Here is a 27,268-nt window from a genome sequence, read left to right as displayed (position 1 = left end):
TGAACCGTGGGTGCATGGCTCCTTTCTTATTAATGTATTTCCAACTTACAAACGCAATGAGTCCTAAGGGTTCATCCACCCATCCTTACATATGTATACTTGTTGGGTCATTTCCTTTGTTCTCGTGTACAAAACGCCCACACAAGACTGAAAAAAATTCCAAGTCACTGCCATTTCAACCAAATTCAGTTTCCTGAGTTGAAATTTTGACCGTGTGTCCCTTATATGAAACACTTCAATTTGCGACGGATGAATGACACTTGAAAATTCCTCCTTTTTGCCAGTGAGTAAATTTGAAATGTCTACTTCGTGAAATTCTTGTGGGGTACCACTTTAGTACCCCACAAGGATCAAAACTGGCCTTATGGGGTCCCTTCCATTGTTCCGGTACCCCACAAGGCACCATGTACAAGCGCAATGATTTTTTTGCTACCAGCCTATACACCTTTGTGTTTCAATCATCCTTGTTTGATTTTCATACTATTTCAAAAGGTGCTTTGATGTCTTTTTGCTGTTTAAAATAATGCAAAGTTCCATATTCGTGAGCAAAACTGTGATTATCCTTTCAGAGAGAACACTTTATGTTCAAAGTGTTTTCAATGAGTAAATTTCAGTTGGATATCTCAGTTTAGAAGCCTATAAACTATTGGATGTGGGAAGGGCAAATGCTTTATTCAAATTTTTGCTAAGGAACTACGTTATGGCTTCGGACACGCACGGTATTGTGGGTCATGTTGCTATTCTTATTCATATATGTACTGTACACCACTGTATACGTGCCATAATGCACCGAGTACCCTTGCTCTTCTCTTCCCTAGCGCTATCGTGAAGCCCCCAGCCTCGTTCCCATGGTGTAGAGCAATGTACCTCCATGGCTACCTCGAGCAACCAATGAAAATGAAGTTTTTCGTGCCTTTTTGTTAACATGTGTGAGTTAACTTAAAGGTTTTCCGGTGAAAGAAATCGGCAAAATTAAATTTCTTTATTTTTCATTTGCGTCGTGTCGACCTAATTCAACACCGCGTCGCTAGATGTTTGACCAGAACTAGCTACGTGCACGCGATCTCAAAACAAATAGGCAACATACAAAAAGTTACAGCGCCCTCGCGCGGTTACCGTCAGCATAGTGGTAGTATCAGTCAGTCAACATGGCGGCTTGTCCACCACTGGCGAAGTCACGAATCGATCTCCGTCCCCCCGCCGGTACGAAGCCACAAGTTCCGGCCTGGGCCCAAAATGACCACGTCTTGAAGAACTGGATCAAAGAGGAGAGGTTGAGACGGAGGACATTCTTGGCTGACCAGGTTTTAGAGTCGTACGAACCGCGGCCCGACCCTGTTAAACCGAACAGGTTATGGAGGGCGATACGGCAACCGTTTTGGAATCTGCTTTGGCCGCTCAACGAAGCCACGGTCAGTACGGCGAAAGTTGGCTGTCCATGTTTATCGTTAAATGTATTTGAGTAATCGTTGTTTCATATATAGATTAAAGATGCCACGGAAAGGGGGATTAATTTTGGGACCCTGTTCCTAGAAGGGAGAGCTACATTTTAGTTTTGGATTCACCTTCGGAGATATGACTAGGGGCCTATAATTTATAAAGTTTGCTCCACTGAGTGGAGCGTTAGTATTCCTTTTTTACGATTTAGGATGGGATCATCATACTAACGCTCCACGCACGTTCATTTTGTAAGATAAACGATTCTCAAAAATTCCAAAGACTTACCAAAAATACCTCTATCCCCACCTACTGGTTTCCATAAATGAAAGGGTTTGGGCTTCAATGCTATTTCTGACTTCAACATCTAACTAGTGTAGGTTAGGATTAATATTGTGAAAAGAGGGCAGGGTTTTGAGGGAAATTATGAGGGAAAACTGTGAGTGTTTTAACACATGGTTGGTTTATCAGTAAGAAAGTCATATTTTCTCACAATTGACAATTTGAAATTTCCTAAAAAAATAGGGTCTGCGAAATAAGAAAAGTGTTGCCGGGGGGGGGAGGCTTACTAGTTTTGCTAGATTAAAATGACAAAAAACTCGGGGGGGGCCCAAGTATACAATCCCCATGCAAAGAATGTTCTATTTTGCCTGCACTTTTTAGGCTTAGGCTACTTCAAGAAATCAAAGTCACTTCCCCCTGCTCTGTCATATCCCATGTGACTTTGAGCCAACACAGTTTACATGGTGTTGTGACGCTATGGGGTTTTGGAATCGAATTTTTGTGTTGAAACGGTTCATAGGTGCAAGAAAGCTATTACACTGTAAATCAAATTTTCCCCTGTCACTGACAGGGGAAAACCTGAAAACAATGAAAACAATACAAGATGTCATCCTCTGCCGCCAAAAATTGTCGAACCAAGATGCAGAGTAAGCGCAGTCATTGGTGGGCTCAACGCATGCGCAGGCTGATAAACACGAATGGCATGAACGGAGCGACAGTCAACGGGTGGAAGCGAGAAATTGGTGAGCAAAAATCTCATTACAAAAAAATACTCCATCTCATGCTCTGAAACTTCGTTATCCCATTTTTTAAGAGGTGTACATGTAGATTGATCAGGTTTACTTACTGGGGAAAATTTGATTTAATAGCTTTCTTACACCTGTGAACCATTTCACCACAAAACTTGATTCCAAAACCACATAGCGTTATGACACCATGTAAACCGTGTTGGCTGAAGTCAAAGTCACATGGAGTATGACGGAGTGGTGACTTTGAGTTCTCAAAGTAGGCCTAGTCTACATGTAGGCTAGCCCCAGACTGGGGCCAGTCTACTGGACTCCTTCAGTATCCTTGGCCCCACAACGGTCAATCCAATAAGTGGAGACTCCGCGAAAACGCCTTCTATGAAATCCCTTTTGCGTGTATGGATTACTGTATGGATCAATTTGGGGATTGTGTATTTGAGGACCCCCCCATTTTTTTGTCATTCTAATCTTGTAAAACTGGTCAGTCCCCCAAAACCAAAGACTGCACTCTCTTTATTGCGCTGACCCTATTTATTGGAAATTTGAATTAATTGTGAGAAAATGTGAGTTTCTTACTGATAAACCAGCCCTGCAAATTTGAATCCACCACGTGTCATGTGTTAAAACACAGTTTCCCATCACAATTTCCCTCAAAACTCAAAACCCTGCCCTCTTTTCCCAACATCCACCCTACAGATCCTTCAAATCCAAATCTTTAACCCTACATGATACTAAAAATTACCACTTAGTGGTAAAATGTAGCATACAGCGCTCTCGCTTGTATGAGGATATGACGTTGTTCTTTGAAGCCATAAAATACAATAGATAACACAATGTACCATACAGTGCTGTGGCACTATGAATACACGGTTTTCTTGTTCTCTGTACGAGTAACAATGGAAGTGCCCTAGCCAGAAGTAGTAATTTGTAGGGCTAGGTCCTTCAGGCTCAGACTACTACATGTACATGTACGTATTTTGTAATACTGAGTCCAGTAAGCCAAATGATATGCCAGGCTGTTCTAAAAGGTTTTACGAATGGGGTCCTCACAATCCCAGTAAATTCCACAGGGTACTGAGATGGTAGGCCTAGGCCCATTTAGAATGTTTCGTGGGTCAAGTGAGCAGGGGGTAGTGGAAAACACTTTGATCTTAGTTTAAAGAGCTACGTGTATAACAGTCCCAAATCCTCCGATTTCAGTATGACTTTTCATACACCCTGGGGGTAAGGGTTGAAAATTGTCTGGTCAGTCATAGCCATTGCAGAAATGCTAAAAAAAACATGAGTTTAAGACAGAGAAAAGTTAGAAGTTATGCATTGGTTTGTTGGTGTCTTGTTACTTTGTCGAATTACAAGTCATAACCCTGTGTGACTTGCACTATGCAGCCATCTTGGTTTACACAGGATAGCAGTGCTACATGTATATGTTTTTTTAATCTGGCCTCTGAGGTAAATTACTGGTTACGCAAATTCTACTTTTTAATTGAATTTTCCTGTGAGAGCAACCTTGAGGTACCTACAATGTACATGATGTATACATGGAGCTCTTGAAAACAGGGTAACAGTGGTTTTTAGATCATAAAACTGACCATTTCTTGAAAACACTGAATTTTTACTCACCAATCTCCCATTTTCTATCTGAGGGCAGTTGTACCATACCATACACTTTGTTTGCACCACAAGGTGTACATGCAACATTGGCCACAGGCCAGTGGGTGAGCTAGCTCCGCATGTCGATTTGACCACTTTCTGAGGCAGAGGGTGTAGCCACACCGCTACAGCTAGCGCAGTGCATGTCGCGCGTCCTAGCGGTATCAGTCCAGTCACACAGCTAGGCTGGTTGTGCGATAAAAACAAGATTCCAACCCCCCCTCGAAAATGGTCAAGATCGGTGAGTAAAACTCAGATTTTTCAAAAACGATGGGTTTAAAAACCACCGTTACACCATTTTCAAGAGGTATAGGTACCTCACAGCTGCTCTCATGGGAAAAATTGATTGAAAATTGATTGGAATTTGCATGTCTGGTAATTTACCTCAGAGGCCCGATTCCAAAAAACAGATAGCGTCACGACCCTGTGTAAACACAAATGACCACATGTCAAGCGGAGTAGTGACTTGCAGTTCAGCAAGTAGTGTCTTGGAGGTTGCTCTTTATTTGAATATCTTCCAGCCACTACATTTCTTCAAGGAAGATGGTGGATACGTGTACATTGTCCAGGACCAGTGACTGACCATCACTGAGGCTATGTAAAAGGGGTGGCATTAAAGATGTTGCATATTTTGAAACTGTTTTTGGTCCAACTGTTTCCTTTTTGTTTGTCTTCATTTTACAGGGTTACAGGCTATTCTACGGGATCTTCAAGATGAAACGTATATTTACTGTCATAGTCCTACCCGCATGGGTCGTGCATTATGTCGTCAAGTATCACGTTGCTGTAAGTGTCGGTAGGCAGAGAACAATAATGCTCAATGTACAAAGTACACACCGTGCGTTCTCCAATCTTTATATTAGGCAATTGTTTACAAGAAAGGAATATGGCTAGAGGGGTGTTTGTTGAAACTGAGTTAAAACTGTTGAACCGTTAGAAAAACTGTTTGAACTTTATAACTGTTTTCCAACGTGTTTGTACTTTGCGACTCAAAAGGTGTTTATTTATGGGAATAACTGTGCTGTGGCCAGCTTTCTATGAACGTTTAAGACCGACACAGGAGACTGGATGCTATCAATGTCCCTCTCTTTTAAAGGCATTGTCAGCATCAGTTCTTTTGACCCGGTCTGAAACGAACATCTAAGACTGGCCAAGCATCTTCCTTTATGAAGAGTCATGTAAAGCATTACATGCACTGACCGCTACATGTGCATGTACATGTGCACCTTCCCTACTCATGCAACATCCATCAACACCCTCGGATGGATTATGAAAGATGTGGGAGCCTGAGGGTGAAGGCCACTAGCAGCACGCACCGCGATTCCTCTCCTCAAAGCTTCCGTTTTCTGAGCTTTTCTGGCATGCAACCCATTGAATTTAGTGTGTCAACTCAGTCCTGCACTTGGCCACGGCCAATCCAATTTTCATCAAAGGAAATAAACATTGACCGAAACTTGTACAATCAACTCTTGTTGTAACAACTCTTTGTTATAACAAAGTTGCAGGGTGACATCCATGGCTTTGTTATAAGAGCAGTGGAAAACCTTAAGAATTCAAGAAATTAGGATTCTTGAAATTTTATTTTTGACAGGATTTTTTTCTAACAGTGTTCTTTTGTAACAGTGATTAGACTGTGGGTAATTCCAGAAATTATGACATGGGATTTTATAAGTTCAGAACACATTTTATAATATCCAAGAGTAATGATTTAATGCAAATTACCTGCCAAACAAATATTAATAGTCTGAAATCTATTCTGGTATTTCCATGTCAAATAACAAAGGTCAGACATAACAGGGACACAAAAATGTCACACTTTTGGACCCCCTAATTTCTGGAAGTACTGCTGTGCAAATAGAAGTAAGGATTAAACTGCAGTTAGTGGAGGCTCTAGCAGTGTTGGTTAAACTCTTGTATACAACTTAAATGTACTTAAAGCTGTTTTTTCTTCTTCTCACAGGCTGTCCCAGGGAGGATTTGTTCGTCCAAGAGACCAGTTTATCCGGTAAGAATGGGGTTTTTGTATTTCCGGTGTTTTCAGGCAGTAAATTCACCTTCATGGTTTTTTTTTTCTCTTCAAGACATTCTACCAAGCTTCCTTTAGAAGATTTTCAGGCAGTAATTAATATCAGTCAATTTGAGGGGTCTGCTTTGAATTTGAAGGCGGTCGAATTCAAGGGCAGTGAAACGACACCATTTGGGGGCTGGTTGCATACATGCACATGAAAGCAAAGTTAATGAAACAAGTTGGTATGTCGCTACAATATGAAAATTCTACTGCCCTCAATTGTCTGCAAATTTGCTTCAGTGAATGTAATATTTCTGCTGTTGAATCGTCCAAACTGCAACATAACAGTTCCCCCCCCCTCACTTGATACCTTGATTGTGCTGAACTTTATGAGATTCAACAGTGAGAAACACTTGTTTTATGCAGTTAATTTCATCAGAGAGCCAAAAATACTTTGTCTGTGTGATGGCCAGGCTACCGTAGTTCTCAGTTCAGCTTGCTTAGAGCTCTGGTATTGTTGAATGCAGCAGACTATTAATAGGGAAGAGTTGAAGGCTTGCGGATTCATTTTCACATCATTTTTTGTAACAAGGCCCGAAACAGTGGCACAGATTTTGGGACAGTGATTGGACAGTTTTCAGCCACAAATTGACCAAAGTCAATTTGTGGCATACCACAATTACTATTTATAGGCATTGAACGCACATTGAAAAGACTTGAAGTGAAATTTGGCTCTAGGGAATGGGACTATTTGTTGTGCATCACTGAGTTGCTAAAATAAGCCATTTGCGAGTTAAATTTGAATAAAATCTGGTGCACTGAGTTATTTGATTGCACACAAACATAAAAATTTTAATTCCCCAGACTAAAGACGCTGTTGCTATACCTCGTGATTCGGGGCAAGCTTTTGCATAGCGACCAGCATCTCTGGATGGACTGGTTCCTTTGTGCCCTTCTTATCCATTGGGAATAGTGTATTGTTGCAAGGCGTCTCTTATGTAACTAAGCTAAAGCTTCCCCCGAATCACAAGGTATGGCAACAGTGTTTTTAGGAGAATTCAAATTGTTATGTTCCCATGAATTTAAAGAACTCAGTGTACCAGATTTTATTCAAAGGTTACTCACAAAAGGCTTATTGGACAAGGACAATTCACGTCTGAATACCAAACTCCATAAAGTAAAACAAAAGTCGCATTTCATAGGAAGTTGAATTTTGTATGATGTTCCCTCTTTTGTTTTTGAATTTTCAGGGTGATGAAGAGAAAGCAGAAAGCTAGAACATCATTGGTTTCCATCTACTTTCTCCAGTTTTTGCATGTTAGTTATTTGGGGACCGTGATGTTTGTATGGAGATCAGTCTCCCAATTGATGAATAACATATCACAGAGTTTGGATTTCATAAGGACTTTTTAAAAACATAACGGCATTATTGCTTTGTAGATACCCTTGATATATATAATACATGTAAAAGTTGACCTCAGCTGTCCCAGCTTCCTTTTTGGTTAATTGGAGTTGCTGGACACAAGATGGATGCTACTTGCAATACACTGTAACCAGTAGGTTGTACCTTTTCACAGAATGCATACATTAGGTGCTGTTTACTTGAAGCCATTTAGTGTCCTTATGCACATGTAACAAGTTCTTACACCTCCATTGACAGCTGTTGTTTTCATTACCCAAGTTGAAAAATCCATCAGGAAAGCAGTTTCCTTGAAAATATCTGTGACGTCCAAAACTGTGTACAACCTGGTTATGTACATGTACAATGTAACATGGGATGCATTTTCCCCCCCGAGAAACTTTGTGATAAATGCATGAAGAAGTCTAATTTTGATCCAAATGGACATTTAAGCTGTATTGAATTTTGAGAGATTATACATGTAGAAATTGTAAAATACAATGTAGTTGTGTCATAAAAAACAAACCCGGGCAAGAATTATTTTGGCCTATACTATGAGTTCCAAGACTCATCAGCAAATTGTTTAATAGTTTTCACTTGAAAAACAAGTGGGTGAATTCAATTTAGGCGGTGTTCTCAAGCAGTTACATTTTACATCCAATTAAAAAAAAATTCAAATGTTTGATCTAAACTATTGCAAAGAAATGGTTTACTTGAATATTTACGTTTTTAGTCATGATTGTGTGGAGTTCTCGTTTGGTGAGATTAAAATAATTTAGTTCAGAAATACTTGAAAGATTTCTTTCATTTGTCCACAGTTTGCACGAGTGGATTTGCTATTTTCTGAAATTCAGATTGTTGATAAATTTCTGAGGTCACTTCTGTGATTCGGTGTAGTCCGTGGTTTTATCTATTTCATATTTATATGTAATCGCTCTTCGCACTCATTACAATGAGAACGCATAATGCTATTATTACTCTGTCATATAAAGGTATTCTTTATTCACACAATATTTACAATGAACAAGCAGAATCGTTATATAAAACCCATCCAAATGTGATCCACTATCCCAAAACCAGGCTCAAGGTGGTGGTTATTTTTTCATAGCACTATCACAAGTATTGCTTATGACAATTATTTACATGTAATGCAGGAAAATGGATTTCTGTGCAGAACGTTAAAACAGTCACAGATATTGACTTTTGGTAGTGTGCTAAGCTTTCACCAGAAGCCACGTTGACATCTGCCAGTGTTTTGGATGGTGGGTTACAAAAATCTCGACGTCATGTTAAATGACATGTATGCATGCATTTCAAAATCACAGAGAGGCACTTTTTATTAAAACCGTCAGATTGTCTTCAACAACGTATTAACACATGAATAACTAATGGACAGAATTTACATGTTTAGTGTCAAAAACTTTGTAAAAAAAGATGGCAAACGGACGGAACTGGAATATATAATGATGGTAATATTGCCAGGGCTGCCATGGCTGGTGACACTGACTCAAATAGTGAATGACAATTCTGCTGATGCAAGGCACTTAGGGTATGATGCCTATCTGTCGACCATCAGTCTTGATATTCTCAAGAGTGGAAACACATTTCAACTGGCTGCTAAAAGATGGGTCCAGATAGTATTCACAGCAGTGTTCAATTGCAAAACAGAAATGGTTTTTCTAGGCTAACAGAGAAGGAAGAGTTCATTGCTAAGATCACAGGAGGACGTTAGTTAGAGCCTGATGATGAGAGTAGGGCTTGCAGTGTGTCGCATGCCCTCTGCTGTAGACTTGACAGCCCTGCATTGTAACTGTCATGGTATTGTACACCGCTGTGTATTCCGAGAATCTTGAAATCTTATGACAAGGCATTCCTCCAGAAAATTTGCCGCAGGAGTCTGTCCTTTAACTCTTTGGTGATGTGAAACATGCCAGCTTTATGGCCTTGAATGATGAAAACGTAGCTGTGTTGAGGCAATACCATAGCTGTCTAAGGTTGCAAGAGCAAGCTGACACAATGTCACACAATCAGAATGTTGATGCATTTGCTTCCCAATGTCCCTTTAGCGAGTGTCCAAAATGGTCTGGCACCTTAAACTAATGTTTGACCACAAAAACAAAAGGAACTAGACCAAGATGGCTACCATGTGAGAGGCCCCTCCAGTCCATGTTGGTCTCACCTCTTAGACTGGAGTTCGCTGTCCAGGGTTTGTTTGATCAGGTCTTCCAACTTCTCTTTCTGTGGAGAGAGCGAAGGAAAAAAGTTGATCATCTGTGTTACTTTTTGTCAGTCTCCTTACACAAAGGCGAAATCAGCCCCAATTCCCAAGACATTGTCTCTAGGAACCTTTCTGAATCTTGCAAAGTTCTCTACAGAACAGGACTTCCAAGACTGCTTACTGGATGATGCTTTACCTGGTTGTCTTCCACTGGTGGCATGTTCCTAAGTTGGTATACTGACACCTGGCCATCGCTGTCGCCCACAAGGATGCACTGTGAACAAGATTAAATCTTTAAGTCATTGATGCACTGACCATCAATGAAAGAGCTACTCATTCAAATATAAGTGATCATCTTTGTTGAGTAACAATTTTTACTGCTCCACTTGTAAAAGGCAAAGTGGGCAGAGACTAGCATTCTTACATGCACGTCACAAATGGACATGCTGCACACAGTGCAAAAGGGGCAATCATTTTTTATCAATGTAATGCCACAATAACAGCACAGAAGTTACGAGAGCATGCTCACGTCTGAGTTGAGGGCAAACTTGAGGCAGGACAGTTTGACCCCTGGCGCTGGTACATTGACGATGATTGGGTCCAACCTACATAAAGAGGAGGAGGAAACTCAGGAGTCAAGACTTCCTATGTGCATAAACAATCACCAATTGTGAAGGAATGTTGATGTCACTTCAAATACTTGTGACGTGACTTCAAATTTGCAAAGTGAATTGTGATAGACCTGTGAGAGCTGTATGCTTCTGACTGGCTTGTGATTGACCTGTGATTGGCTTGTGATTGACCTGTGATAGACTTTTGACTAACTTGTGATAATTATTAGGAACAAGTCTGTTTCTTTCAACCTGCTTGACCATCATGCACGCACACTCACATGTTGGTGCCAAGATCCCATATCTCCACAGCGCCCTCGTTAACACATCCAAACACAGTGGCTGATGTGGGGGACCACGACACATCCATGACAGCTTTCTGTAATCCAACAGGTGAGGCATGTAAAAGTCACTGACTGTGACATAACAAAGGTTTAGCTCACATGTAACCAAAACTCCATTAACTACCTCCTTTATGGATTCTAAGTGCATATATATCCCCAATGGTGACAAATAACATTAGGAGTCAATAACTGAAGAAAAATTAAGTACCATGTGCCTAAAGTACAACTGTCGCATGTATTAAATGCCAAGGGTTTGTGTACGTCTCAACAGGTCTACGTACAGATGACGTTACACATTTTTCACGTTCCTAAGGAGCCAGTGGGGTGGACATGGTCCACTGAACACCACTGGAAAGCACATATGTAAGCAAGGTGTGGCATCATCAGTACACAGGTCTATCTGCTGTGCATAATTAGCACACTTTCCTTGCACTATGGAAAGCCACTAACTAGTGGCTGAAGCCTTTTCCCACAGATAAGCATGTGTTTAACAGTCTTAGCCAGTTGATTTTCAAAACATGTCCTTTGCATCTCATGGGTCGTCTGAATACCAACTAGCACTCTACAATTCCTGTATGGCATCTTTCACAGGGGAAAAATTCTTGAAATTCAGAGCAGCTGGTTATATGTACTCACAGTTGAGGAGAAGAAGTTCAACACAGGCTTCTGCCGGTCTTGTACCCAGAGTCGTATGCTCCAGTCGGCACTGGCGCTGATGAAAACATCTGGTAGGAACGGTGACCATTCAATTCTATAGACTGGTCCCTGGAACAGAATAGTAAACTCAAATGATCAGTTGACATGTGAGGATACAAATCATCATTACTCAAAGTGTCAGGTTTTTGCTTTTTAACCTGTGAAATTTGGAAAAATTTAAATTTGAACGAAAACTTTCAAGAAAATTCCTTTTTTCCAATTAAAAGAGGTAGGTACTTTTAGAAATTAATTCAAATATTATCGGTAAAACAAAGATTTCAAATTTCTATTCAAACTGAGAAATAAGAAGCAAGGTCTTCATGGATAAACTCACTGTGTGTCCAAAGAAGCTATCCAGGTATTGCTCATTGTAGGAGCAAGAACACTTGTGGATATGACCTTCCTCTGTGCCTGCCAAATATCTGATGTCAAATTAAAAGCAAGCAAACATCTTAAAAAATAATCTGGACTTGTTACACTCATGCAACTGACTTCAGTTCTGGAGAATCTGACAGTCTGACAAATTTGACAGTTGGTGGAGAACTGACTATGTGGAGATTGTGACATCCGCGGAATTTGACAGGTAAATTTGACACTATATGGCAATCTCATATGACAATCTCAAGGATTTACAAGCCTGAGGAATTTGTTGGCCAAGAAATATGACAATAGGAGGAATCAGTCAGTTGAGGAATGTCAATTCTGAAGAATTTGACACTTTTTAGATTCTGACATTATCAGGAATTCTGACAGTATCAGCAATGTCAGGGCTGAAGCATTTGACGTCTCAGGAATTTGACAGTCTAAGGAACACAACAATAACAAAATTCTGATGAACCAAGATCTTTTGACAGCCCTTCGGTTTTTCTACAGCTTGTACCCACTGTCGTTTTAATCATGTCTTGATCACTCACATGTTGAGGTCTTTTGGGCTGAAGTCAAAGCACATCCCTGAGGCTTGGCGTGAGATGAAGCCCTCGCTCTTGGTCTCCTTGCCTTCCTTCTGCTTCTTAGTAGCCTTGGCTACCCTCTTGAGCTTCATAAGATCTGCGCACTCAAAGCCCTGCATCGACATCCCAGACAGATTGCAACAAACCATTCTGTACAGTGCCTTGAAACTGTACCACGCATACCTCCATATATCTTCGCCAAGGCTTGAGGAAAGTCAAGTCGCATGCAAACATATGTGCAACCTTAATCTCTATTGCTAGTTAGCTGTATGGTGGCCACTTATACTACTACAAGGTGAAATGGTCACAATTTGTCTTTGGTCTGTCAGCAGAGGTCATTCAAGGCCAATTTGACCCTCACACTCTCTAGGCTGGCAAATGGGTTGATCGGAGTGTCTCTGAGCATTACTGGAGTTTATAAAGTTGCACTTTTTGAAGTCTTGCTGCAGGGAAGTACAACCAATTACACACTGAATTTGTGCTAAGTCCAAATTTTTTCATATCACAGAGTGCACCACAGAAACAGTTCCCACCTGATCAGGAGTCCCTCACATTAACAGCAAATTCCACCATTATAGGTCCCACCTAAACACTGCAATGTTTTTGCAGTGTGACCTCCCAAAACGGGGACGGTCAGTGTTAAGAAGATTCTAGTAGCAGCTCCAATGTTTAAGTAGGTCTACTGATTAGATTCCCCACCTTTCTGATCTGCCACTGTGTGACCCGGCCGTCCGTGGAGATGGATATAAGCAACTCCCCTCTTTCTTCTGGCGATGCCCCCTTCTCCTTGTCGATCCACTTCAGCTGCCAGACGGGGGCCGAGTGCTTACCATGGCTCTCACTGAAGCGACACAAAATCACACCATAAAGTCTGTCTTATGAGGCAACACTGCTTCAAATACTCAATGAATCGAGGCATTATGATCAAAACTTGACTAAATAATGCATTTGTTGCATACTTACTAGCTATCCAGCACTGGCGTGTTGTTATTTCCTCTCACATTATAGATGGCGACCATGCCACTATACATACCAATCTGCAGAAACAGGACAAAAAACTACTTCATAAAAACATACTGGACCTTACATCTTTTTTTTTTTTACAACTAAATCCCTCGGCTGAGTTACTGCATCTGTTTCAAGTCCATATCAAGTTAAAGCCTTAGAGAATTACTTCACCTCTTCTTTTAAGTACGCCTTGATTGAGAATTACAATTTGATACGAGTCGCTTGCTCTGACTCCAACAACTCATGAAGTAAGTTTTTCTTAGACTGCATTCGAATCTGTTGTCTAGAGCTAGGTCTAGGTCTTCACTCCATTGAAAGTACGTGGAGACACGTAGACAATAGACCTAGCTCTGGAAGCCCGTTTCGGACACGGCCTTAGACTGCAGGAATTATTTAAAGTTTTACACACTGGGCCACAATGCTGGCCCAACTTCATTAGTAAAGCCAGAACTTACAAAGTGGATCCAACCATTTTTTTTTTACATCTAGCTCTGAGAATGCCTCGCGATAAACACAGGGCGACACTGATACTTCGCAGGGATACTCCCATGTAACATGGGCAAGGGAACAGACACCACACAGTAACTGAAAAAGACGGCCATACCGCGAGGAGATTTGGATTGGTTGCCGAGAAGTCCATGGCGGTCACTCCAGACTCACAGTGAAAGACTCTCTCAGGAAACTGAATGGAGAAACACAGCCAAATTGTACATGGTAATTGCCCTGAATGTAGTTGAAGATTGCGAGCAGTAACTTCATAATCCATGACAATGACCTGCCTGAGAACATGAAGGAACACACGGATACATTTCAAGTATAGAGGATGACTTTGGGACCAAGATCTGACAAAACGTTCGTAAATTTAACACTGAATGTTAATGAAGAATATGTATAGCTAATGTCGCAATTGGTCTTTTTTTCTTCTTTTTGTTGGCAATTGGTCTGTTATTGCTAGTAGAGCATCTATGGGGTTGATTAAGGTGATGTAATGTATTAAGAATTTCTTTTAAAACTTCTTCAAAGAGTCTTTGTTAAACATAATTCCCTGCTAACAATGATTGCGATGGTAGCTTGTGCCATCAGGATATTTAAAGGATCAAACGGGGCTGATTAACTTGAATCGGGGCCTGTATGGTAGGTCCCTAACCACTTGCTGCCGGGTGGATTTTTCTTGAGCAGGACAAGATGCCGGCTCATTTTCAAGATTTTCCGTTTTCAAAATTCTTCAAAAATTCACCATTTCATTTAATGGCCGTTTATACCAAAATGAAGGACTCTTTGGGCACCATTCTAAAGCTGACAGGTAAAATTCATTGACTCCTGAATATTTCAGCCAGGCCTGCAGCCTTGGAAAAAGGGTCCAGATTGTGCAGTGTTGCGAAAGATTCTTTTGCTCCTGAAACCGGCACAGTGCACTGCTGACCTCTTTTCAATAGGGGCCAGATTAGCGTACAGCAGTGCTATGTGGCTCATCGCTGCAGCGGTGGAGAGCTTTTGTCCCTGGTGGTAATCTGCTCGCTCGAAATGCCTCAAACCATGGTATACTGTTTCAAAACAAGGCTGGATTATCTCCACTATTGAGAGGGAAAAAATGTCGGTAATGCCCAGCAGCTAAGTCTTTTGTGCTGAGCACGGTCTTTTGTCATGAGGCCGAACTCTTTCGTCCCAGTTCCGGGCTCCCGGGCTCTGCATATAAAGCCTATGTACTCGAAAAAGGGTCGCCCGGCAGGGAGTGGTTAATGATGTGCACCATAGAAAAAAGCAGCCTAGTGACTGTTTCTTTCTGTCATCAACTACCAAGGTTTATTTTCAATAAAGCACATTTGGCGGACATTTTCCACCAACCTCTGGGTTTTTCAGTGACCAGCAGCAGGCCAGACCTCCCTTCTGCTCGGTGAAGCCAAACTGACCATAGCCAACAGCTAGAAGATCCTGAGGAGAAAGACAACACTAAAAGCTGAAGGTGGAAACAACATGCATGCCTAGTTACAAAAATTATCCGTAACAAACCACTTCATTTTTAATATAAAACTACAGTCTCCTTTTTCTGTTACTTGTGAGAATCACAAAAGACTCCCTCTGACAATTCATTGTTGTGTGAGGGCGCAATACAAATCAAGCAATGTCAACTGTGGGATGGCGTATCTGCAATACTACATGCTTTACAATCTTATTCTCCAATGCAGATGTACACGTTGTTGGCTTTACAGGTCGTTTTTTTTGGGGGGGGAGGGTTGAAGAAAGAAAAATGTACGTTGAAGACAGACAAAAACTCTTTCTGCTTTATTTGCCTTGTTATGCCTTCATTTTGTGATCTCAACTTTGGACTTGTGAAGCTAACAGATTTTTTTTTACAGTTTTCCATTCAGCATTGTAAAACTTCGAATACTGTGCCTCGTCCACTTATTATGCCCGGTAATTCTGTCAAAATGAACACGATCGCAGCTGTTGAGATCATTGCCATGGTCAAACCCAACATTTCTGTGTCTCTCCCATGGGTAAACTAAGGGTAAACAAAGATCAAACTGTTGAGTGCAAGGTGCAAGAGGTCAAAGGACCAAAGCGGACCTTGTTGAGCTTGTTCCAGGACATGGAGCTGACATTACGGCCTTTGGTCAAACTGCAGTTGTAAGCCCAGAGCCGGTCCAGGTTTGGTCCAAGCTGGGCGATGTTGACGGCACCGGAGGTTGAGCTGCCTTCCGCAGGGTCTTCTTCAACAATGCGGTCAATATCTACAAGGGATGAGACAGAAAAATAGACACTGTAATTAAATGGATTCACCGCCCCAGTGGAAGTAAAAATATACAATTATTGATGCAGAGTAAAACACAAAGGGAAACATTTCCATATAACAGAAAATGCTTGAACCAAATACCAAATACATGTACCTGTAAATGACCTGGCAAGAAATTCTTTCTGAAGTTAAACTTATCCAAGTAAATTCTATAATATCTCTATTACAGGCGACCCGGCGTCACGGCCTGGTCACAGTTTCCAATCATGAGAATCAGGACAAATCTTAATTGTCTTAATCTGAGAGAAGTGACGTCATTTATGTCTGTTGTGGGGTAGCCTGGAGCAGCAGGACTGGGGACAACAATGAACAGATACAAGAGGTACGAGACCTTTCAGAGGTTTCAAACTCACCAGGCAGAATGGGCAGCCCTCTATATGACGCTTGCTTAGGCTGGAAGTTGTTGAGGGTGACCACTCTCTCCATCACAAACAGGTCTTTCTTCAAGGCTTCCGACTGGAGTAAAGATCGAATCACGGGTCATTTGGAGACATCTGGCACACCCCTTCACATATTTTGTTTATTGAGTATCAGTGATTTTTTTATTCATATCACATCAAGCAGTCAGGTTGGCAAAGTAATTCTTTCCTTGGCCTCCACCCGTGTGGCCTGGGTTTGGGTCCCGGTTCAGTCCACGTGTGAACTGGGTTTTCAGTCCCTACCTTAATATTCCATGGGTTTAACACAGAAATTTATTCTCTGGGTTTTTTGTCCAACCTCTAAAACTGTAACTGCTTCTTCTTGTCTCCTCTTTACAGATGTGGGTGGATGTGGGTCATTTGGTGGCTGCCCGAGGCACCCTTGTATGCCACTGGCTCGACCACGTTTAATGTCTTCATTGTACAATGCATTTGAACAACGAGCCCAGATGAAGAAGACCAAGCAGTCATCTATTTCTTTGTTAAAATCCACAAGACCTCAAGCCAAGGCAACCATTAGCTTTTTGTCGGACAATGAGGAGAGTGCAGGGTCATTGCACAAGAGGTTTGTCCGAGTTTGATTTGAAGTTTTGACAGAGAAGACAAAATTTTAAAAATGCAAATAATATATCATTTTAAGTAAGAGTAAGGGTTTTCTCTAGCTTTAACCTTTAAAAAAAAGCCATCCTGAAGCAGGCCTTAGTTTTAGGAGGAGCATCTAAATAGACAACATTTGATGTTGCCTTTTCTCTCTTACTGTGTAAGTGCAAGGATCTTTAGTAATGGTGTCGTTTGTTGTGCTGATACATGTATATATGAGATTTGCACTTTATAAATGAATAAATTATTATTGTAATTATTATTTTCTTTGATAAGCCAATGTCAGCCTTTCAGGGGTTTGGTTGATGTTTCCCCCCAAATCAGGCATGTTTGCACCAGACATAAGAGAACTCAGGAGAATGTCTCACAACTCTCACTTTATAAGTCACGCTACCTTTCCAAATCTCATGAAACTGTCGTTACCTGTAGGATGGCTGTGTCAGCAATGACTAGGCTCACTTCCCCGGACCCTCCAGCGTCTCTCTTGACCTCAGAGTCAACATCAGACTCGGCAATGGAGCTGGCCATTAGACTGGACCGGCTGTCAACTATTTAAACAAATGGAGATTTGTGATCAACTAGGCAGACTAGAGACTTGGAATAGGGTGAACTTGTTAAACTTTCTGTGGACCACAACTAACGATTTTAGGACAGACTCCACATATAAATGTACGAAAAGCTACAACAATTTCCATATAATAAGACATATTCAGCTTCTCCTGCACAACTGGGCTCAGTGTTCATCGGAATCGCATTTTGTGGAGTCCAAGGAGCTTTTTACATTTAACCAAAGTGTTGCGGCCATGCTGCCAGGGCAGTTATAAGGACCAGAGCTGGAGCTGGAAAACAGTAAGGCATTTTTTGAGGTATGACACAGGTTTCACATTCCAAGAAACAGGAGAAATCTCAGCCCTATCCAAACTTTTCCGGGGGCTTCTTTCAGATCAACTTTGGACTACCATGGCCGACAGGCTTACACTTGCAACAAGTTTCCACCCACCGTCTCGTCCAGCTGTAGCTGCGCGCTTCTTCTGCTCTGACACGGACAGGGTGCTTGCTGCTGTGCTGAGCGGACGATCTTCGGACACCTCCTCCGGAATGATGTCTTCCTCTTCCGCTGAAAAATGGAAAACAGGGATAATCAAGGAGAAAAAAGGAGCTTGGATCAAGTATTCCTGATGATTGAAGATTAAATAAACAAGTTTAATTTTGCCCATTCTTTTGTTCTTTCCATCTGTTTTATTAAGACCAAAAAATGTCCGACACGATTAAAATTTTGCACTCCAAATATCCGGGCTCAACTGATGCATGAGTATACACACAACATACCAGTTTAATCATAAGGGAGTAGCCTGCATGAAGATCTATCTAGTGCCGAGTTGATTCATGACCATTTGCCAACTAATAGCTGGTTCTGTCCGGTATCATAACCTTCCCACAAAACCTCCTGAATACTAGAAAGCATCAACCAGTCGTTGACAAATAGTTGCTGCATCTCCAATGTGGGATTCCACTTGAACTTGCATGTTTTTCTCAAGATATGTAAAAACAACAAACCTTTCCTTATTTCAGCTTGAATTTCTTCGTATGTGTCGTACATGTCCCAAGTTGTGGCAGTGATGCCGGTATCCTGAAAAACACAAAGGAAACAGCATTTTGAGTGATGTAGATAATGGATGTATCAACTCTGAATGCTGATTTGGTGTCCTGATGCCCGATCGCAGGAAGCACGAAAAATATTAATTCCGAAAAAAAAATGAGCGGAACAGCTACTGTGATGACAAACTTTCAACACAAATACCTCAAGTGACTCAGTGTTTATTTCAAAGATAAACATAGCTCTTCATACAACCCACTGGGAAAAAGCCCACACTAGCCCATGCATTACAAAAGCACAAATCTCATGGCTTACATTGTGAGTGATCTTCATTGTCTGTACGTCCTTATTCTTGGGATGCTCATTGAATGTCTGCATGCCACGTTCAGCGTATCGGTCATTACCATCCCGACTCTTGCACAGCTGAAGGGAAGAGAAATGATGCAAACTTGTCAAACCTTGCAAGGGGTGTAGAAAAATTCACCTCCAATAACCCAATGAATATAAGGCGAGATTTTTTAAAGACAAATTTATAAGGAGGACGGGACCAAAAAAAACCCCGAAATAAAAGTATTTTCTATGGTCACAAGAAAAACAAATGCTTTACAACTAGCACTGGCTGCTGAGGACTAAAGCTTACAAAATTGAAATCGGGGACTTTGTTGTCAGTCAGACAGCGGAGCAAAAAATAATTTTCTTTTACATTAATATCAGTAAATTGTTGGTTGGCGGATTTAAGACTTCTCAAAATTAAAAAAAAAAAATTAACTTTTTCCAGATCTGAATCTAGAAGGTCAGTTGATCCAAACACCAACTTAAAAAACTCTCTCCTAACAAGGCCTGAAACCAAAGCTATCATCCATGTCTTATCACAGTTAGTCTGGTTGGGATGGTTGCACAGTCCGCGTCTTCAACCTCAGTTTACCTGGGGTTCAAATCCCATCCAGGCTGATGTGGATTGGGTTTTTAGTCTGATTCTGTGGGATCCCCTGGATTATGATTTTCCTCCAACCTCTAAAACTGAACCTTTCTTCATTGTCTTCTCCCCAAGGGCCCCCGAGGAGGACAGTTTGTAACTAACAGGGTTTTACCGTAGTCACATAAGGAATCGTTCCTCAAAATTTGACACCTCCACTGTGTCCAAAATGCCTGTAACACAAAAGGAGCTTGGATGACTTCTGAGTCTTTGTCAGGTTGGATGGCAAATGGTAACCACCTTGACTGTACATCCACAATTCATTTTACATCAATTTCGACGAAGTTTCAATTTCATGCCTCTAATTACAATTCTTATTTGACATCAGCTTATGGAGTGCCACGCTGTGGCCAAAACAGGCATACGGTTCCCGTGCATTTGCAAACAGAAAACTATATGTACATGTAGCTCTGGCACAAGATTAGGGCAAGGCTGTAATGTCTCAGTCAGTTCACCTCTTTGTATTTCTCGTTGCGTTCCTTGACCTTGACTGCCTCGTCACTCTCCGCCGACAGACAGATAGCCGGAAGGTCCAGCATCCAGATGGTGTCCGTCTCGGTCAGCTGGACTGTCACCACCTTGTCCAAGTCCTCCTCGGTCAGGACTTCCTTCTCGATCTGCCTCTCCGTTTGGACATCTACGAGGGTTAAAAAAATACCCACTCTATTCAATGAGCCATATCAATCTGTGACCATTTGTTGGTGCGATAACAATACATTTTAAATTTAAAACTGTAACCTACTCTCACATGGTTCCATGTATAAAAAATGTCTTAAAATAAGTAAATTACTAGGTCAGGTTATTGGAAAACAAGAATATAACCTTTTGGAATTAGGTAAACAATTCTGAACAATTTCATGTTTACTGAGTAAGCTCGTGGATGTAATTGCCTCTTTCTCATGTCCGGAGTTCCTGAGACTTTTCTGTAAGTCTCTTCTTTCATTTAAGGCCTGGGCTTAAAAATGAATCCGCCAACTGTCCGCAAACTTTCGCAAACATCTGGCCATTGCTATGGGCCAAACTAGTTCCGAACTTCACAGTGCTACTCATCCACGCATGGACAAGTTAATGAGGCAGTCCTGTGCCTTTGTTAATGTAATGATCCTCCTGAATAATTCATGACGTTTGGACATCTTCTTAGAATAACAAGTCGTGGGCAAACTTGAATTGTGTGTCTAGCATTATTCCAGTGAATGTTTACGACCTGTGGCGAAAAGTAGCATGTAAAATGTCAGTTTTGTTGAATGCAGAAATCACTCTAAATCCAGACCGGACGCTTAGATAACATTCTGACAGGTATCCTAAAATAAAAGTGCAACAGCTCGCCGCTAGAAAATGCAATTGAAGGAGACATGATTGCCCCAAAAAACAAACGTAAATCTATAGAGAGAAGAATTCAAATTGAATTCAGCTGTTCAACTGGCATCATCAGGAAATCTGATTGCAGCTACCCTCTAAGCTTTGAATAACTCTTAAAACTGGCCACACTGGGCAATCAGCATACCTCCCAGACCAGTGGTGATATCGGTGGCGGCGGCAGGTTCAGCAAATTCATCCGTGAAGGACTCGGCCGATCGACTGGACTGGGTCATACTGGTTCCAAACACCGATCTACAAACACCAGAAAAACAGCCCAGAGAAATTTCATTTCAACCAGTTGCCACGGTCACCACAGACATAAAAAAAAAGGGCTTTGGTACCAAACTGATCTTTGGTCAAATGCAGTTGAAGAGTCAAAATTCACTGTGACAGGCACAAGTACGCTTATAGGGCCAATATTGAAATATCAAATGGGGGTCACAGTTCTGACAGGGCCAATAGTCTTGAAAACATTTCCAAATAATACATTCACAAAGGCTACCCTTTTCTTTCATATCATGATGTACATGATACCATGCTCCTAGGTGTTACTTTGAAATATGAAGCATACCTTGTGAATGGCCCAGCAAAGCTGGTGTTGCCAGTCTGGTAGATTGATGCCTGAGACATCAGGTCTGTGGGCTACAAACAACAAACTCAAACAGTTCAAGACAACATTACCGGCCGGTGGTCACAGGAAAAATGCCATTTCAGCTACAAGAGCTGACGTACATGTACTAGGGTGCAATGCGGTACTTGTACAAATACTCATTGAAATTCTTTTCTTTCTCCAAAGGATACAAATGAAATTGTGTCTTAACTTGCTCTCAGGAGTTTATATTACTCCTTCAACTTAACCCCTGTATAAATAAATAGACTCTCTGAAGGGATTTAATCATGCAGAAACTAAGGAGGTCAGATGCATGAAATTAGAGCAGAGAGTACTTTGTTAAAACACTGTGAGGAATGGACTGACAGGTTTGATAAAGATGATGAGATTGGTAAAACAGAAGATGCAATGAGTCAGTTGGTTTTTAAAACTTCATTTGTTGAAGTGACATGGGCACAACTTGTTTAAAGAGTAAACACAAGAATTGACATAGGTTGAATCAGGTCAAGATAGTAATCAAGGTATACATGTTGACAGATGAACTTTAACCCCTTCTCACCGGGAAGCGGTAAAAGCCGCTGTAAAAATTGAGATCCCGCAGCCCACTTTTCAGCTGTTATTCTCGGCCCACGCTCGAGCGAACACAGTGAAAGAAGGCATACCCTGGCTCTTGTATATATGGTAATTGGCCTTTGTGTGTTGCCAAGTAATGAAAAGGCCGATTTTGCATCATAATCACCAGCTTCGCAATAGTCCCCACTTTGAAAAGAGGCAACGGGAATGTGGAAGCGTGAGTAGAGCCGCATACCACTGAACAATGAGCCTTTTCACTGTGTAAATAAAAATGTACAGAGCACACAGGGCCACAAACCGAGAATTTGGCAGGTGGCCTTTGTGGTCAAGCGAGGCTAGAATTCTCGGAGTCGGCTTTCAGAAAAAAAGTCCCGACTTCAAGGGGTTAAATTTGTACCCATGCAGGTGTAAACTTTTTTCAGCATGAACAGATGTGAATCATTCCAACATTACTGCCCCTGTGCACTGGTCAGAAAAATTCTACATCAGGTTTGTTTGAATGGGCACAGCTTATGCCCGGCTTGATCCTGAAAACATCAATCAGCGACTGCTCCGTGTGGTCCTATGATCTACCCAGGTTCAGCCTAGCTGAAAGACCTCTGTCAGGGGCCCACAAGCTTACCGTGCCACCGCTGGAGTCTCCACCACTGCCGAAGATTTTACTCTGGTTGTGTTTGACGGTGTTGGGGTCGACGATGAGCAGAGGCTGGGGGGTGACATCATTGCCTCCCTCGTCAAAAACCTGATGCACAAGAAAAACAGAGAATTGAAAAGAGTGCTGAAATGGGTCACGAGTGAAAATTCAAATCAAGAATAAGCTTATTCAAAAGAATAAATGACCATCATATGTACCTTCCTGATTTATATTGGTTGATCTTTAAGGAATTGATAGAAAATAAACAAAACGTTTACCGTTTAACAAAACATGATGTCATTACAACTTAGGTCTACAAGGGTTCCAAACATTGCTTTTATGGGAGGTTAATTAGAAAATCAATGAAAAACATTTATTAACCCTTATCCCCAAGGGTGTATGTAAGAATCGTATTGAAATTGGAGGATTTGGGACTGTTAGGGTTCATGAAGAATACTGATTAACCCTGATTAATTAGAAATAATGCAAATGCAAAATACTTTTATAAGGAAATAATATCAAAATTGGTTGTGCATGTTGCTATTAAAAAGGTCAATTTTTATACCTTTTAACTTCTGAGATGGATTGGCAGGATAACACTAACTTCCCCAGGAAAGGGCAATGGACTTGCATGGTCACATGAGGCCGCAGAGGATCAGCATCAAATTGGTGTAGTGATCCTGGGTGAAATCTGACACCTACATGTACACATGTGATACATTTACCCTGTCGGTCCTGCCTCACCTGAATCATGGCGTTGATCTTCCCTCCGAGACGCTGCTCGGTCTTGCTGTCCAGGGCCAGCTGGCTTTTGCGGCTAGAGGAGGTCAGCGTGGTGCGGGAGGCCCCACCCACCGCCAAGCTGCGGTCCTTGCTGGCAGGGTTGATCAGCCGGCTCTGGCTGGCCTGGCTGGTTAGCTTGCTGCGGTTGGCCGCAGCAGGGGGTGGACCAGGCAGCTTCAGTACGCTGGGAGTAAAAAGATCATTAAAAAAATGACCAAATTATCTGTCCTGGAGCAAAAAACCATACATCCTGTTTCAGACTTAATGTCTGGTGTACATTTTTGCATGGTATAAATCCTACATACAGTACTTATGTTTATGAACTGACTTATCACTGGCCCATTTATCATCACTTGCCAGTTGCTGATGAATGGAAGCCTGCAGCCGCACCTGGAAATGAAGCCAAAGTTTGGGACACACCCAAGCATGAAGTTGATATCAACTTGTGACAAGCACAGGCAATGCAGGGCTATACTGTACTTACCAATAGAGGTTCTCAAAAACTCTACGACAAAACTATGACAAGATATTAGACAAATTCCTGGCAAAATCTACTCGATTACTATATTGTGTATGCCCACTATGGTGAGTATTTTAATGTTTGTTCATGGGTGCCTTGCAACAGAGGACTGATCAAATTACATATAGGCCCACTGGCCACAACTATACAAAGAACTCCTCCAGAAAGGTTTGGCTACACAACCGTCCAAACACCTGGCTTATTCTGATATGATAGCAGAATCCATTAACCTACATTGCTGTACATATCGCATATGCACCAAAAAGAAAACACACTCAGTTTGACCTATTTTTCTTCCTGGCCAAGGATATTACACCAAAGTTGACAGACTGTCCCGACTATTTGCATATGCATCTGCCGCCACAAAGGGGACCTTGGACAACCGTGACTAGATCAAACACAGCGGGAGTTTCACATTACAAACAAAATATCACAGTCCCGGGGGCATTTGTTTGTACTACAAGATTTCAAAAAGAACTGGGGCTAGATAAGTGACGTGAAACTTCAAAACAAATTAAAGATGTGTAAATAAAACAAACATGTACTTTAATGCGCCATCTGTCTACTTGAATTGGAGAGCAAATGGGGGTAAATGCATTAAATCATAAGGACAGGTCACATTTGAAGGGTTAGGGTTCCTATCACTGCAAATTTACACCACAGCACCACAGATCTCAGATGAATACTGTATTCCCCCCTATTTAAACCAGCCTCAAGCTGGTGACCCTTTGTGCGTGATTTCAGTCAGATTCTTGAACCCAAGCTGACAGAAGATGAAAAGCAAATGACTGCCATGATGTGGAAGATTTTATTTCTTGCCTGTATCAAATTTTAATGCTTAGTAAAAGGCACTAAATTAATTTTTCAAGAGTTCTGATGGTTGTTCCCAAGTGAGATTGAGATGTATGAAACTTTTTACTTCATTCTTGTTATCAGATTTTAAAGTAAAAAAGTCCAAAAAAGTCATTTTTGTTAAGTATGCCATTTAACTACAAAACTTTTGTGGTAAGGTTTCTCATTTCAACACAGTCACATTCCAATATTGGGTATAACTTAAGGTGACCAAAGTCGGGGAACACAATAAGAACAAGTATTTGAAATCCTTTCCAAAGAGCTGGAAAAGAGAAAAATATCAGGCAGGTCAAACTTTTTTGGCAGCAGATAGACATGTATCATCATCACCATCTTCCTGTACTGTGCAAAACCATCCACAGGAATATGCTCGCACATTGGTTCAGGTGCAGACAAGCAGGTGTAAACAGAACACAGAGTTCATACACGCATAAAAAGACAAATGCATGGAAGTAAAAAAAAACCACAACAATACAAAACTACACGTACAGAACACGTACAAGAAATGGCAAGTAAAAACCAAAATGCTACAATTTAAGTTTATATGTTTAAAACTGGCCTTTTCAAAAGGTTTAAAACTTTAAAATGTTTTAAAAGCTTAAAACTTTTGTTACATTAACCATGTCAACAATACAATAATTTAAGAATGGCCTTGCCCTCAAAGCTGGTGAACTGATTTCATGCTTGTAATTATAAACACTGTTAATGATTTGATAGGCCTAGGCCTACCTGTAGTCAACTTTGGGCCAGCTCTCACATTTCTAGAGATATTACATGTAGATCTTTGCATTAACACAAGCACAAATGAAATGCGTAACTAGGGCCTAAGCCTTTGCATGTCAGAGGGCAAAGTGCTCTGAACAATAAAACATTGGGGGTAGACCCGTCAACACAGACCTTCTTATATTCCTCTGTATTGACGGAGGAGTATAGGCCCTTTACATTCTCTTCCATATCGATTTAGGGATATTTAGGGATGATTAGTCATTATTCCCTACAGTGACCTATTAAAATCAGAAAGCAAAAACATGTCGAGAAAAGTTCAATTTAGAAGGGAAAAAACATTTACTTCTTAAACACTTCAAATTTTCCAGACCAGTTTTAAAGGGTTTGTGTACATGGTGTCAAGTGGCGTCCATATAAGTGTAAATGGAACTCTTTCCAGATGAATTCTGTATTGGACCATCGCAATTTAAGTGTCATTCATTAACACAAAATTGTTTGAATGGGGGCAGATTTTATTTTTAGTGGGGTTTTAAACAAGGAAAGGAGCTCAGCAACTGGGGGTCCTACCTGTGAGTTTAAAATGAAGGATAAATTTTTTGTTGTCAGCCCCATTTTTTGTCTTTAAAGTTAGGCCCCTTAATTGTTGAAATTTCTTTCCGCATTTTTCTTTCTGATTAGCCCTAGGCCTAACAACTTTAGGCCTAGCACGCCTAGGCCTATTTTTAATTTAGGATTTCTTACCCTATCGTCTTATCGATAGGCCTACATGATCGAGGGTCTAGATTGATATTAAAATAGAATCCCTCTGACAGTTTTCAACGGGAGAGAGAAGGAGTGGGGCCGGCAGTAGGAAAAAATCATTAGCCTTTCTCCATTAGGCCTAGGGCCTATTGATATTTACGATATGCGCAGGCCTAACGAATATTCCACGTCATGGGTCATGATGATGACTGCGTGTTCTGTCCGCGAATTCGCTATCAACCATGTCTGCTGACGGGGACACATGCACAGTGCTGCACACAGTCATGGCAGTCATGGCAGTGCGGACCAATTAACGCTTTACCCTTTTTACGCTTACCCTGGTTTTGCTTTTCCAGTTGACATGATTTACAGCTAACTTTCACTACCAAAAAGTCAGAGAAAGAATTATCATGACAATGTAGTTGATCACATTAAACTGTAACTCAGTTCTCAATCTTTAGATTTAAGCACACCGCAAAATGTCACTTTGTTGCTATGACATTTTGCACCGCTTCACTGTACCAACTCATGAAAGATAAAGAATCTGATTGGTCAAATAATTGTTTGATTTTCTCAATATTGAAGGTAAATTGACATTTATATCCCATAATATCCAAATTAAAATATTGAAATACAGAATTAATTTAACTTTAAAGTGTTAAATTGCAAATATATTAAATTGAATGGTAAAATGAATGATAAAATTTTAATCCAGCTGAACCAATCAAATATCAC

General features: G+C 41.1%; 2 protein-coding genes across 4 annotated transcripts; one reads left to right on the top strand and one right to left on the bottom strand.

Annotated features, from left to right (window-relative positions):
- The first annotated feature begins 1,115 nt into the window (after window positions 1-1,115).
- Window positions 1,116-8,309, top strand: LOC110978489 (NADH dehydrogenase [ubiquinone] 1 beta subcomplex subunit 6-like). The gene is made up of 4 exons (XM_022233526.2): window positions 1,116-1,412; window positions 4,800-4,901; window positions 6,076-6,120; window positions 7,374-8,309. The coding sequence occupies exons 1-4, from the start codon at window positions 1,149-1,151 to the stop codon at window positions 7,398-7,400; spliced, it is 438 nt and encodes a 145-aa protein (XP_022089218.1). The 5' UTR covers window positions 1,116-1,148; the 3' UTR covers window positions 7,401-8,309.
- Window positions 8,310-8,493: 184 nt separating this feature from the next.
- On the bottom strand, window positions 8,494-27,031 carry wdr78 (WD repeat domain 78). Of its 3 annotated transcripts, none has more exons than XM_022233525.2 (23): window positions 26,871-27,031; window positions 23,656-23,878; window positions 22,900-23,019; window positions 21,666-21,736; window positions 21,240-21,346; window positions 20,191-20,372; window positions 19,075-19,182; window positions 18,720-18,792; window positions 18,163-18,279; window positions 17,586-17,710; window positions 16,497-16,599; window positions 15,918-16,081; window positions 15,195-15,281; window positions 13,954-14,031; window positions 13,305-13,378; window positions 13,041-13,182; window positions 12,306-12,454; window positions 11,726-11,813; window positions 11,332-11,460; window positions 10,633-10,730; window positions 10,270-10,345; window positions 9,937-10,014; window positions 8,494-9,760 (listed from the first exon to the last, which is right to left on the bottom strand). In XM_022233525.2, exons 1-23 carry the CDS (start codon window positions 26,894-26,896, stop codon window positions 9,698-9,700), a joined length of 2,481 nt encoding a protein of 826 aa, XP_022089217.2. In that variant the 5' UTR covers window positions 26,897-27,031; the 3' UTR covers window positions 8,494-9,697. The 3 variants fall into 3 exon arrangements, with proteins under 3 accessions (XP_022089217.2, XP_087000674.1, XP_087000672.1); XM_087144548.1 differs by lacking the exon at window positions 26,871-27,031 and adding an exon at window positions 24,179-24,403; XM_087144546.1 differs by lacking the exon at window positions 26,871-27,031 and adding an exon at window positions 24,052-24,168.
- Window positions 27,032-27,268: the final 237 nt, after the last annotated feature.

The sequence above is a fragment of the Acanthaster planci genome, linkage group LG12 (genome assembly GCF_054643075.1).
Source record: "Acanthaster planci isolate LZ-2023a linkage group LG12, COTS_SCS, whole genome shotgun sequence".
NCBI classification, from domain to species: Eukaryota; Metazoa; Echinodermata; class Asteroidea; order Valvatida; family Acanthasteridae; genus Acanthaster; species Acanthaster planci.
Note: the sequence above shows the minus strand (reverse complement) of the source record. Positions and strands in the feature narration are given on the sequence as shown.